The 13758-nt window shown below is 51.4% G+C and overlaps 1 protein-coding gene across 5 annotated transcripts in view; it reads right to left on the minus strand.

Annotated features, from left to right (window-relative positions):
• The window catches only part of LOC123348222 (TRIO and F-actin binding protein), a 35772-nt gene extending 24197 nt beyond the window's left edge, over window positions 1-11575 (minus strand). For 3 of the 5 annotated variants that reach the window (XM_044985710.1, XM_044985718.1, XM_044985703.1), the window contains exons 1-9: window positions 11424-11575; window positions 10109-10249; window positions 9186-9328; window positions 8574-8703; window positions 7757-7949; window positions 6809-7205; window positions 5914-6046; window positions 3783-5003; window positions 3287-3382 (exon numbers count right to left, since the gene is read on the minus strand). In XM_044985710.1, the coding sequence (XP_044841645.1) occupies window positions 3287-3382; window positions 3783-5003; window positions 5914-6046; window positions 6809-7205; window positions 7757-7949; window positions 8574-8703; window positions 9186-9328; window positions 10109-10249; window positions 11424-11540 (2571 nt within the window). In that variant the 5' untranslated portion in view covers window positions 11541-11575. Of the gene's footprint in view, window positions 1-3286; window positions 3383-3782; window positions 5004-5913; window positions 6047-6808; window positions 7206-7756; window positions 7950-8573; window positions 8704-9185; window positions 9329-10108; window positions 10250-11423 lie in introns of those variants that run through there. The other 2 variants (XM_044985727.1, XM_044985734.1) reach the window with 2 other exon arrangements.
• Window positions 11576-13758: the final 2183 nt, after the last annotated feature.

The following is a 13758-nucleotide window of genomic DNA, read 5'->3' on the forward strand; positions in this document are numbered from 1 at the left end:
ATATTGCCTATAGACAGACAAGGTGGGTGAGGTAATATCTTTTATTGGACCAACTTCTGTTGGTGAGAGAGACAAGCTTTCAAGCCACATCTGAAGAAGAGCTCTCTCGAAAGCTTCTCTCTCTCACTAGCAGAAGTTGACCCAATAAAAGATATTACCTCATCTACCTGGTCTCTCTCTTATCCTGGGATCGACACGATATTGCCTATGACCATTTGCAACCAGACTGTGGGTCTTTAAGGGACTGGTCATAAGAATGTAAGAATGGCCATACTGGGTCAGACCAAAGGTCCATCCAGCCCAGTATCCTGTCTACCAACTGTGGCCAATGCCAGGTGCCCCAGAGGGAGTGAACCTAACAGGATCTCTCTCCTGCCATCCATCTCCACCCTCTGACAAACAGAGGCTAGGGCCACCATTCCTTACCCATCCTGGCTAATAGCCATTAATGGATTTAACCTCCATGAATTTATCTAGTTCTCTTTTAAATGGTTATAGTCCTAGCCTTCACAACCTCCTCAGGCAAGGAGTTCCACAGGTTGACTGTGTGCTGTGTGAAGAACTTCCTTTTATTTGTTTTAAACCTGGTGCCCATTAATTTCATTTGGTGGGCCCTAGTTCTTATGTTATGGGAACAAGTAAATAACTTTTTCTTATTCACTTTCTCCACACCACTCATGATTTTATATACCACTATCATATCCTCCCTTAGTCTCCTCTTTTCCAAGCTGAAAAGTCCTAGCCTCTTTAATCTTTCCTCATATGGGACCTGTTCCAAATCCCTAATCATTTTAGTTGCCCTTCTCTGAACCTTTTCTAATGACAGTATATCTTTTTTGAGATGAGGAGACCACATCCGTATGCAGTATTCAAGATGTGGGCATACCATGGATTTATATAAGGGCAATAAGATATTCTCCGTCTTATTCTTTATCCCTTTTTTAATGATTCCTAACATCCTGTTTGTTTTTTGACTGCCTCTGCACACTGCGTGGATGTCTTCAGAGAACTATCCACAATGACTCCAAGATCTCTTTCCTGATTAGTTGTAGCTAAATTAGCCCTCATCATACTGTATGTATAGTTGGGGTTATTTTTTCCAACGTGCATTACTTTACATTTATCCACATTAAATGTCATTTGCCATTTTGTGAGAATTGAAGAGGTATATGTTGGGGTCAGGGTGAAGTGTAAGAAGGAAGGGTGGTCCCGTGGTTAAAGCAAGCATTGGACTGAGCCTCAGGAGGTCCAAGTCAAATTCCTATCTCTATCACAGGCTTCCTACTGGACTTTCTGCAGGTCATTCAATCTCTCTTTACCACAGTTGCCCTATCTGTAAAATTGAGCTAATAACCTTTCCCCAGCTCACAGAGGTGTTGTGAGGCTAAATGCATTAATGTGGGTGCTGCACCCAGATACTATGGTGACGGGTCCATCAAAATGGATAGAGATAGGTTACCAATGGTCCCCAACCTTTTTCGTCTGGCGGGTGCCAGACGACAAGCCACGGAGGACCGTGGCGGCGGACGAGCATCTGCCGAAATTCTGCCAACAAGCGGTAACGTCAATAGGCGTCGCTGCCGAAATGCCACCGATAAGCGGCGTCATCCAGAGGCGTCGCCCCCAAAATGCCGCCATTTCGGCAGCATTTTGGCGGCAACGCCTCTGGATGACGCTGCTTGTCTGTTGGCCAGTAAGCGGGAGCACTTACTGTGAAGTGCCCCGGTGGGCACCATGGTGCCCGCAGGCACCGCGTTGGGGACCCGACGGTTAAACCATGTATTTAAGTACTTCAATACTATGGTGACAGGTACTATAAAGAACACTTAAAGATGTGTGACCCTTGTGGCCCTCTACTTCCTTCTGTGTTCACCAGCCTGGCCAAGAGAGGAGGGCACTAAGAAAGAACAAATGCCAAGGAGGAAAGGGCACCTTCCCTCAGGACTCAGTCTGCTTTCAGCTGCACAAGTGAGGAAAGTAAGCAATAGGAGCTCCGGGAAGAGGAGGAGAGAGTGCTGGGCCTCCCTACAAGTGACAGCCTGGTACTCAAAGAGTATTAGCATTTTAATAGCCCCTGTGGGGGAGGTGAAGGGTGGGATGGGGGTAGGGAGGAGGAAAGATTTGAACCCTGGCTGCTGTTTAGCTAGAGCCAGTTCTCTCATATGGCCAGGGCCCCAGGACACTGCAGCATTGAGAAGATGCCCCCTACAAAGGAGAGAAAAACAAGCCTGAAGCAAATTCAGTGTTGTTAGCAGAAATAATACAAACTTCAGAAGAGGGACACACACACAACCCCCCTGTACTGGATGGCTGGTTCAGAGATGGGGGGTGGGATACAGAGCCTTTCAACTCTTGATCAAGAGTTTCATGGCTCAGGGGACTGGGAATGGCATGTGGGTCACCCCTTCAAATCCAACCCTGGGGGACACGGAGTTCAAGGCATTCCTGTCTGATGCTTCATGGGAAATGAGTTGATAAGTCACAGTCCAGAGCGAATGGATGCCCAAATCCCACAACAAATGTACCCTCATGCTCCTCCTCCATTGGCCCCTTCCTTGACATTCTCAGCAGAAGTGCGAATGGGCCATGGAGACAACTCCCCTCTCTTGGGAGGAGATCTTTCCCGGGGAGAGCTAAGGCACACTGAAGGGGAGGGAGGCAGGGAACAGAGTACTACTGGTGTCTACACAGCACATGACCTGGGTTCAACAGAAGATTCACGCTCCAGAATGATCAGATAGGCTGGTACCTTTCATCAGCATCAAATTCACTTGAGAGATCATCACTAAATCACAAGAGCACCAGCACAATAACGCACTTTTGATTCTATTTGTAAAATAAGCCCCTCCCCTTATCCATATACAATGGTCAACTACACCTTATTTATCGTAGGATATGAGAGAAAGAGAGGTTGGGCTGAGCTCAGCACTAGCAGTCAGAAACTCTTGCATTTTAAACCCAGTTATACCACCGACTCTCTCTGTGACCTTGGGCACATCACTTTGCCACTCTGCGCCTCAGTTTCCCCACCTGTGAAATACAGGGAGTAATGTTTTCCTGCCTAATGGAGGTGTTGGAAGGATTAATTAGTGTGTATAATGTGCTAACGAGCATGGAAAATGTATTGGGAGAGGGGAGGTGCAATTGTCACAGAGAATGGCCCAGCCAATTCCTTGTCATACTACTCACTCTGGGAGCTTCTGAGAGGTTCCCTCATGCACATACACCATGCGCTCTCCCCCCGCTCCCCCTCCTGTTCCCACTTCTTCCCCAGTTTCTGGAGTACCTTGTGGCGTTGCCCGTTAGTGTTCAAATAAAGATCTTGGCTTCCCATGGAGCTGGCACTGTTGAGGGGTCGGGTTGTGCCTCGATCTAGCTGGGACTACAGGGAGAGAAATCAGGGTCTAAGCCCTAGGATTCTGCGCTCTTTTTCCATAAGCATGTGCCCATTTCCCAACACACTACTGGGGAAATTCATCCCCACCGCGCTGAGGACAAAGCACTCTTCATTCAGGCCAGTAGGGGACACCAGGGGAAAGGGAAACATGCAGGGGCAGAGCTCTATTTCTGTCCTGGACAGCAGGAGGCATCACAAGGAATGGGACAGAGCTAAACACCAGAGGAGAAGCCAACCTCTGTGCTATTCACTGGGTGGGGCTGCAAGGAATGGGATTCTCTGTGGAAACTGAGGATTGATTGCCAGGGTTTGGATCTGCTGGGGGAGGGGTTCCCATCATCCACTGGTTCTCTCAGGACTCTCACTCCTCCATAGTTCTACTCACTTGATGTAGGAGGGTCTCCTCTTTGCCCCTGTCATTCTCCAATTGCTTCTCTGAGCTTAGGTCTAGGGACTGCTCATGGCTCTTCATGTCACTCTCTAACCATTGACTTGGACTCACCGGGCTTTTGGTCTCTGGTTGGTGCCCTGAGCTCACTGAGTACAGACATTCTCCTTGGCTTCTCCAGTCCCTTTCCAGCTGTTGCATTGGATTCATGTGGCACAAGCACTTCTCTTGGGTTTTCCAGTGGTCTTCTGATCTTTGAGTTTGACTTCTGGAGCACAGAGCCTCTTCCTGGCTCCTCCAGTCCCTCTTCAGCTGCCTGGCTGGGCTCCTGGAGCGCAGGGTCTCTACCTGGCTCCTCCAGTCCCTCTCTGGCCTCCCGGTTGGACTCCTGGAGCGCAGGGTCTCTGCGTGGCTCCTCCAGTCCCTCTCTGGCCTCCCAATTGGTCTCCTGGAGCGCAGGGTCTCTGCGTGGCTCCTCCAGTCCTTCTCCGGTTGCCTGGTTGGACTCCTGGAGCGCAGGGTCTCTGCGTGGCCCCTCCAGTCCCTCTCTGGCCTCCCGGTTGGACTCCTGGAGCGCAGGGTCTCTGCCTGGCTCCTCCAGTCCCTCTCCGGCTGCCTGGTTGGACTCCTGGAGCGCAGGGTCTCTGCCTGGCTCCTCCAGTCGCTTTCCAGTTTCCTGGCTGGACTCACGGGGCGCAGTGATTTGCCCTGGCCCTTCTGATCTCGCTCTGTGCATTTCCCCGGACTCACAAGGTGGGGTTTCTCCTCTAGGCTATGTCGCGCACTCATGCGTTTTCCAGCACTCATAGGGTGCAGGGGTTCTTTTGCACCCTTCCACTTTCTCTCAGTGCTTGTTACTGGACTCACAGGGTGGGTCTCCTTTGGGCTCTTCCAGTTGCTCTCTGGGTGCTTCCCAGGACTCAAGGAGCGCAGGTGCCCCCCTCGGCTAGTCCAACTGTTATCTGAGCTCTTCCCGGGGTTTGTGGGGTGCAGGGAATCCCTCTGGCTTTTCCAGTTACTGTCTGTGTGTTTTCCAGGATTCAAGGGCTGAGGAGAAACCCTTTCTCTGTCCATGCACTTGTCTGTACTCATGTGGCACATAGAGTCCACTTGGCTCCTCCAGTCTCTTTCCGATCGCCGAGCCGGGCTCACTGAGTGCAGGGCCTCTCCTCCACGTCTGCCAGGCTGCTCCAGCTGCTGTAGGAGCCTCTTGTTCCCCTAGGGATGAGATCAGAGGAAGGATAAAAAAGTGAGTTATCTAACGAGCTTGTCCACATCCTTCATGCACATTCAGGGAAAGAGGCAATTAGCACATGGAGACCATTCAGTTCAGAGGTTCACCGATTCCAAGGCTAGAAGGAACCACTATATAATAACCTAGTCTGACCTCCTGTATAATACGGGCCATAAAACTCCCCCAAAGGATTCCTGTATGAACTAGAGAAGATCTTGTCGAAAAACATCCAATCTTGATTTAAAAATTGCCAGTGATGGAGAATCCACCCCGGCCCATGGTAAATTGTCCCAGTGGTTAACTACCCTCGCTGTTAAAAAATTACATGTTATTTCCAGTCTGAATTTGTCTACCTTCAACTTCCAGCCGCTGGATCTTGTTACTGATGGCCTACAAAGGAAGGGGCACTACTGTATGCCAACAGGGCCATTGTATTACAATAGGGGGCAGTAATGCACAGACCTACCTGCAGCACTTAGCTCAGCCCACAGAGGGAATTTTCAAACATCAACAGGTCTTATGCTCCAGTAGGGGGCAGTGGCGCGCACATGCATCTGTACACACGCAGAGCTGCCTATCCCATGCCTAAAGAAGTGGCCCCTGTCACCCAACCAGTGAAGGAGCAGTGGTCTAATTTTGCAATAGGGGCAGCAGTGGGGCACACACAGAGAAAGGAGATGGGGAGAGAGAAGGATCTGGGAATCAAGTGGAAAGGGAGGAGTGGAGGTGATAATAAGAGGAGAAGACAGAGTTGTGTGGCACAGAGAGAGAATGGAAAAGGTGATGGGGACAAGACACAGCTTGGGAAGGTGTTTGCTGAAAGGAAGCCAGGGCTGGGCCGTGTCTACGGCTATCTGGCTAAGGAAGGGGCTGGTGATGAGTCCAGCAACTCACCTCTCTGTACAGGGTGGGGCTGGACTGCCTCCTGCCTAACTGCCCTTCTTTGGCCAGCAGTGGGGTCTTGCCATCCAGCCGGTCCAGGAGGCCGTCCTCCAGGGCCTGGAACGCCTCCAGCGTCTCGGACTTCCTAACAGCCACACACAAAGACAATCACAGGTGCTCTTCTGTCTGGGCTTCAAGAGGCCCCCAGCCCAGAGTCCTCACCTGCCCCAACCTTCACAGACCACAGTAGGACAGAGACCGTGATACCATATTTCTGAGTTTGATTCCCAGCTCCATCAGAGTCTAACATGAACTCCTCTGTCTGCGCTCATGCCTGCCTCCCATCCTGAGCTCTCGTCTACATCAACCATCCCCCCAATGCTGCACTCCTCAACTACCTGCATCTCCTCAGGCCCAATAGACTCCCTATCTCCCCAATGATCCCTAGTCATGCTCTCCACTCCCCACCATGGCTCCTTTCCCCCTCATGTTCTGTACCTCAATAATGCTTTCCACACCCCATCTACCCCTCCTATTTCCCACCCCATCCACCATACTGCCACTCTGTTTTTACTTCCACTCGTGCTCTCTATCCACCATCATCTCTTCTCCCCATCTATACTCGCTCTCCCTCCATTTCCTCACCCCGCCAGCTATGGGCACTATAACTTTAACATCAGATAGGGAAGTTCCCAGGAGGCCCTTCACAGAGAGATGGAGGCCCTGCCTCAAGCCCTGTCTACACTAATCTTTAAATTGAGTTTAAACATGGCTCTCTAACTCAGTGTGAGCACCAATGGGAGGGGCTGACTTGCAGGCACTCAGCAGAGCAGTGGTTGCTTACGTACATCCAAAAATCAGGCTTTCAGTGATACCAATCCAACACACACCCAGCTCCATGTCTCACCTACGCTCGTATCCAAAGATCCGCTCCACCTCTGCCCGGCCTGGGCTCCGAGTGCGGGAGCTGCTGCGTTCCTGTTCAAATGCCTCCCTGTGACTGATCCGCTTGGGCTTGGGCAGATCAGCCAACACCGTGTATTCCTGCCGCACCAGGGCATGTCGCCCCTCGCCGCCGCCCCTCGTGCACCCAGGTAAGTCAGAGTCCAGTGAGCTGATGGAGGAAGTGAGATGCCTGCCAGTCCTTACTGGGTCACTGCGTGTGGGCAAGGTGCTGGAGCTGGCTCGTGGAGGGGAGGAGACCCAGGTGGGGTCAGATTTCCGGCGTTCCAGAGAGAAATAACTGCTCTCCGTCTGATGCTTTGCCCAGCCATCCCCAGTGCTCTGGCTCACAGGACTGGATTCTGGGAGGGAAACAGAACATTGAGGTTAGGGCAGCTCCAAGAAGCAGATACATCCCCTCCCTCACACAGGAACAGCGTGGCCAGAACCAGCAGTGGTCAGATCCGATACAAAGTGGATATTGGGATGAGAGCCAGAGACAATCCAGAATGACATGGATAAGACCTAGTATCCTGCAGACACTGCATTCAGAACTGCAGGTGCCAGGCCGGGCTGAGGAGCACCAGGAACCACAAAGACTCCAAAACCAGAACTGCACGGACATTGGGTTGAGAATTGCAGGCGAGGCTGAGAAGCACAGGAACACTGGAGAAAACTGCACAGACCCTGGGCTCTATTATTACTATTTATCACGTTTATTACAGTAGTGCCTAAGGACCAGCTGAGACTGGACCCCATTCTGCCAGGCATTGTACAGAGTAAGAGACAATCCCTGCCCCAGAGAGGTTACAATCTAAATAGAGCCTTGAACCATAGACTCCAAGACCAACCCCACATGCAGAACGAGCCACCTATATCCAGAACTATGATCTACGGTGGGAGAAAAACAAACCTGCTTTCTGAGGGGAGATTTCTTTCATGAAGCTCTGGGACTCTGTTCTCCCCCAGGATATGGTCTGACCCCACCTGGGTCTGTCTGACTGCAGGGCTCCAATCTGCACCTCTTTCCTCTGGCCCGTGTAGTTCATTGTGTCTTGTTTGTCCAATCCCAAAATGCTGTCCAGCAGCCTGGTCATTTCCCAGTCCTGAGGAATGAAACAGACCACATCAGTACAAAGGATGCAGAAAGCTACTGTCCCAGCCTCTTCTGGCAGGAGGTGCTATGGGGAATGATGCAAATGCACGTGATGTGTGGAGCTCACAGTCACTTCAATCCCAGGCTCTTCCAGCAGGAGGCACTGCAGGGAGCAGTACAGACCTGCTAGCTATAGCGAGTACACCATTACTCCATGGCCAACCTCTATCTTCAGCAAGCATGATAGGAAATGGTATAGGAATACTGGCTTGGGCGAGCAATGAGTTATTCCTATCCCAGCCTCAGCCAATACGGGGTGCTGTGGGGAATGGATTGAGCACTGAGAATAAATGTGGACTCCCAGCATTAGCTGGTGTGCTCTTTAGAGGAGTTTACTTTGTGGGTGTTAAAGGTCCCTTGGGACTGTCCCTATGACATCAGCATCTATCCCTCTCCAAACCCAATTACCCAGAACTCTGCAGTTCCCCAGAATATCTCAAAACGGGCCTATTTACCCTTTATCTTTGGGGTTCAGCTCGTCTCAGAAGGAACCCAGGGAAAGTGGTGCTGAGGGGTTAAGGCACAAGGGGAATTAAACAGCCCAATCCAAAAAGACAAGATGATCCCATCTCACCCCTGAGAGCGTGGCACTGGTTCCGGTACCGGTGCTGGTATCGGTGCTGATATCAGTACGGGTGCTGGTGTCTTCATGCTCGTCCTGGGCTCGGCTGCTGAGCTGGGTGTATGCCAAGCTCTCCTGCCAGCTGTGAGGCAGGGAAACATAAACAGCTGGTGGTCTCTGTACAGCTGAATGCGTTACCGTGGGCCAGCATGGAGAGCTGTGTGAGTGCGGCTCTGCTGAACTGGCCCAGCAGAGATCCAACTCCTCAATCCCCAGAGCAGGGCCAGGCTGGGCAGTGCCAGCGAGGGCTCCCCACATGGCACACCGCTGCCAGTGGGCCTCAGCCTGGCTCTGGAGAGGCTGAGGAAGAGGGGAGTCCAGTCTCCATGGCCCATTCAGCCCTTGGCCTCTACTGAGTCTGCCAGTGAGGAGCTTGGCTAGTGGACTGGTGATGGTGGGTTTTCAGAGTTTGCCCCATCTGCCCCTTGCACGACCTGCAGGGATCAATGGTAAGACACTTGCCTCTCTTCTCCTATAATGGGATGACACCTACCTCTCCTCTCCCCTGATTATTTACCTAGCAGGGATCAGTGTCAGGGAATTCTCCCACAGTGCAATACTCACTCCTCAGTCCTGTCCTTGAAGCCCGCGCACACATACAGCTCACACTGGGGAGCTAAGATGCACAGGGGGTCCCAAAGTCCACCTGGGTCTGGCCCACTGGTGGCATCACCATGTGGGGCCTCCACAGCATGTTCCTCTGGCACCTGCAGGAAGCAAGGGGAAGTACTGGTGACTCCACCGTTCCAAGGGCTAGTGGGGAAGTTGTCTTTCTTATCAGTCTCATCCTCCTTCCAGAGGACCTTTCATTCCTATCCTGGCTCTCAGGGCATCTCCCTAACACCAGCCTGCCTCCGGGAGTGCTGGATCCCCTCACTGTTCCATGATCTCTCACATTCAAGCTGTTCTTCTCCTTCCTCAGCAGTCCAGAGAGAGGCCTAGCGAGGCCCTGTTGGATGCTGGAGCCGTTAACTTCCATCTCCTGGGGCTGCAGTCACCCCAAGACAGAGATTGAGTGAGGGAGAAGAGGGATGAGGCACTGAACCCAAGCGAACACTTGAAGGGCATGGATGAGGAGAGGGATATCTGGGATGTCAGGCCAGGGGGAGAAAGGGGGAACCTTCCCAGGGGAGCCCCAGGACTTAGCTTGATCAGGTAAGTGCCCTCTGATATAGCTGCCAGGCTCCTGTCAGGCTCACCAGACAAGTGGGAAAAGCCAGAGTCTGGCTTTGCTCATGAGATCAGACACTGCCCATCACACGAGAACCGATGCCCCGACTGGCAGGAGCTGCTCATCGCCTGCATTCCCCTGCCCCTGGAGGATTTTTGCCAAGGCTCTATGTGCCATAGGGCAGGGCAAATGCTTTCCTGGCAAAGGAGGGTGTAGTCCGAAGGGAGGACTGGAGCCAAAGTCCCTCCCCCCGGCTCTATAGCGCTCTGGCATTTCCCCAGGGTGCTGGCCTCCCACTTCTCCCCAGCCCAGTTACCTTCTCAGCATGGGAGCAGCGAGGGGGAAGGTTCCTAGCAGCCTGGCTGTCAGCGCCGCTTTCTCTCCATTGTGTCGCCCTCGCTGGGATTTGCTCAGAGGAGACAGCTCTGAGCCGATCGCAGGCAAGGCGGCAGTAACTCTAGAAGCCCAGGCCCAGAGAGAGTGGGAGCCTCATTACTATTTCATAATCCTGGGCTGATCACTCCCAGAGAACAATGAACAACGCGAAGCCCTCTGTGAACATGAAACCAGCTGGCACCCCACGCTGGGATGGAGTGTCACACTCTCCCACTAGCAGCAGGGCAAGGAGCCGGCAGGTGACACACCTGGCCCACAGTGCATTTCTAAAGTGAGTTTGGCACTGATGAAATGTGTCTGATCAACAGCCCGGGGTAGGGTGACCAGATACCAAATGTGAAAAATCGGGATGGGGGTGGGGGGTAATAGGAGCCCATATTTTAAAAAGCCCCAAATATCAGGACTGTCCCTATAAAATCAGGACATCTGGTCACCCTAGCCCGGGGAGACCAAAGTCTTCTGTCCCTCAGACATGTATTGCAGGGACAGCTGCAGTGTGAGCCTCACTGGCACCAGTCCTCACTAATGCACCTCGCCTTGCCCTGGGGACGAGAGGAGAGTTTGGTCTCCATGGTCTGTTCTGACCTTGGCTTCTCTGCTGAGACTATCAGTAAGGGGACCAATCAGGGTCAGTTGTGATGTGGGCACCAGAAGCCATCAGACCTTCAGTCCCTACTAACTTGGGCTGATTCAAGCAGTGACAAGGTGAAAGGCTTAGTATCCTTTCCCCATCCTGCACCAATGGCTTTCCTCAAAAGGAAGATTTTAAACATATGGCAGCACATACACACACACAGCTTTAAGCCTACAACTCCATCCTGCTGTGTATCGGCTCCGATAGTCCAATCCTACCTTTCCCCCATACACATTATTCACTGATGCCTCTCAGTCCTGACCTGCCACACCCCCCTGCTATAGCAGCCCTGAGACTCCCCACGCAGCACTGCCAATGCATCTCAACCCTAACTCCCAGCCCTCCCTCCCAGGCAGTACAACACTAGTCCCCTCTTTGATCAGGGCTCAGAATTCATGAGAGCACTAGGGAATAATTAAATGATGGATTTTGTGCACAGAGGAAATTTCAGTCCCCCCCCCCCACCTCAGTGAAATCCAAAAAGCCTCATGGGGTGGCAGTGTTGAGAATTTGCATCCACTCAGCTCAGGCAGTCACAGCCCAAAACAATGGAGCCTCTCATGAAATATTCATAGCCCTCCAGGTCACATGAAAAGCTCACCTGGTTGCTGGGCTGGTGGTGAGCACCAACTGCCCGGAAACAATTCTGGCATCGGCTCCTGGCAAACACATTGGCCTCAAAGTTCTCACAGGGGGCATGCTCTACAAAATCTGACATAGCCCATGCCAGGGGAAAGACGTTTCCTCAGGTGTGCTGCCTTAGGGAGGTAACTGCAAAGGAAAGAAGCAATAAAGGATGGAGAGACAAGACACTTCAATACCTAGGTATTCGGCTCATTTAGGAGGAGGAACTTTATTAACAGCCTGGTGTTCACTGCCCCCAGTAGGGAATGTTTTGATCTTGGGTTCCTTAGAAGGAGAATCACCATCAATATGCCAGTGTTGGCAGCTCGGGAATGTTCTTATCTGGAGCTCTTTTAGGAGGGGAACTACATCACCATCTCAGCGATTGCTGGCAGAATGGCCTGATTTGAGTCTTCTTTAAAAGGGATGGACTATATTAATACCTTCCAGCAGATGCCCTGACCTGGGGCTCCATTTGCAAGTGCTTTAGGAGCTTTAGAAACCTGCTTAGCCTTTTCCTGAGCTGATCTATTCAGACTGGGGGGATATTTACTAGCTACAATGCACCAAAAGTGCAATTCCAAAGCTGGTCCTAGGAGCCATGCTTTACTTCCAAAGACTGCCTGGCTCACCATGGGCTGGGATACTCGAGCTGCCACATATCCTCCCCTTCAGGGGTACTCTTCCTCCCCAAAAACTGTCTGTCAAAGACAGCCAGCTGAAAAAGATCCCTGGTGCTAGCCTGCAGCTTCTCCTCTCATTGTCGGAACTTAGAGCAGTGCTGCTGACCAGAGGTTTAATTTTCTCTCCAAAGCACCCAAACTAAAATAGGATACGGTTTTCTTAGGGTGACTGTTGCACTAATTCACTGCGGGTGCCAGGTAAATCACACACAATATCCACTTCTTTGTCCCACAGGTTCACTCCCCAAACTAGCGCTACATGTTTTTCCAGCTTGTTTAATCACCATGCCCTGTGTTTAGAATTGCCAAGCACAGAGATTTGTTTGGAAGGGCAGGAAGAGAAAAACACTTGCATTCACTCCCAATTCCAAGCCATGGATAAAACCTTTTTTTCCTGAGGTTTTGCAGATTGGGACGAATCATCTCTCTGGGCCTGAGGCGGCCCATCTGTAAATGAACAGGAGTACCTGTGGCACCTTAAAGACTAACAAATTTATTGTAGCATGAGCTTTCGTGAGCTACAGCTCACTTCTAATTTGTTAGTCTTTAAGGTGCCACAAGTACTCCTGTTCTTTTTGCGGATACAGACTAACACGGCTGCTACTCTGAAACCCATCTGTAAATGGGGGATGATACCCACCCCTTGTGAAAGGCTTGGAGATCACTAGTAAAAATAGCTCAACACAAGGGCTGTGATTATTAATACAAAAAATAAAAACAATCACTTCAGAATAGCGTAACACCCTCGCCCTCTAGCAGAAGGATATAGCCGAAACCAACCTTCCCCTGCCCACACCCCCTCGGCACTTCTGTTACCTTGCACCACCTCAAGCCCGGCTCCAGCTCATCTGCCGCTGCCTTATTTTTTAAAAAACAATGAATGTAAACTTTCCCTGGGAAGTGGAGGAAGGCCACGCCCAGGAGTCTCTTTTTGGTTGGCTGCCGGGAGGCAGCTCATTTGGATACGGCTCCCTTAGTGGCTCCCAGCAAAAGGGCGGGGAGGGGAAGATTTGGGAGTGCGAGCCCCTCCGCTTTGCCGCTGTTCTGACGTTGTGTGGGAAGGATCTGACTTCTGTTCTGTGCCCGGGTTTTGTAACCCACGTTGCAGTGACACCGGGCATCGTGTGATTGTTGGTGGGGTTTTTTGCTGCCTCCCCCCCCCTTTTACAATATTAGTCCGGTTGCCAGCTCGGCTAACGATCGGGGGAAGGATAGCCTTGATGGGAAAGTGACAAAGCAATGCAGACGTCCATTTTCCTTCTTATTTAAAACTGCCTCCCTTTTCAATTCATCAAGTCTCCTCTCTCCAGATTCAGGGGGCCCTTGTTTCTTTTATTCCATTGGTTCAGCTGCCCCCCACCTCACCCCTTTTTTTCCCCCTCAGGCTGGATTTAATCCAAACCCAGAGTAGGACATAAAACAATGTGATGTGCTCGAGGTAAAGTCACTTCAGAGCAGTGGCAATGCAAATCGCTGCATATCCTCTCAACAGAATTCTCCCTCCGCAACAGCTTGTTCATGCAAGTGTGAAAATCTTGCTGGCACATCTGCAAACCTGTGCATAGGCATGGACATAAACAAACTCGAGCATAGCTGAAGAGATGCAAAAGTCCATTGCATGTGTGCTCA

This window comes from Mauremys mutica, chromosome 1 (assembly GCF_020497125.1).
Source record: "Mauremys mutica isolate MM-2020 ecotype Southern chromosome 1, ASM2049712v1, whole genome shotgun sequence".
NCBI classification, from domain to species: domain Eukaryota; kingdom Metazoa; phylum Chordata; order Testudines; family Geoemydidae; genus Mauremys; species Mauremys mutica.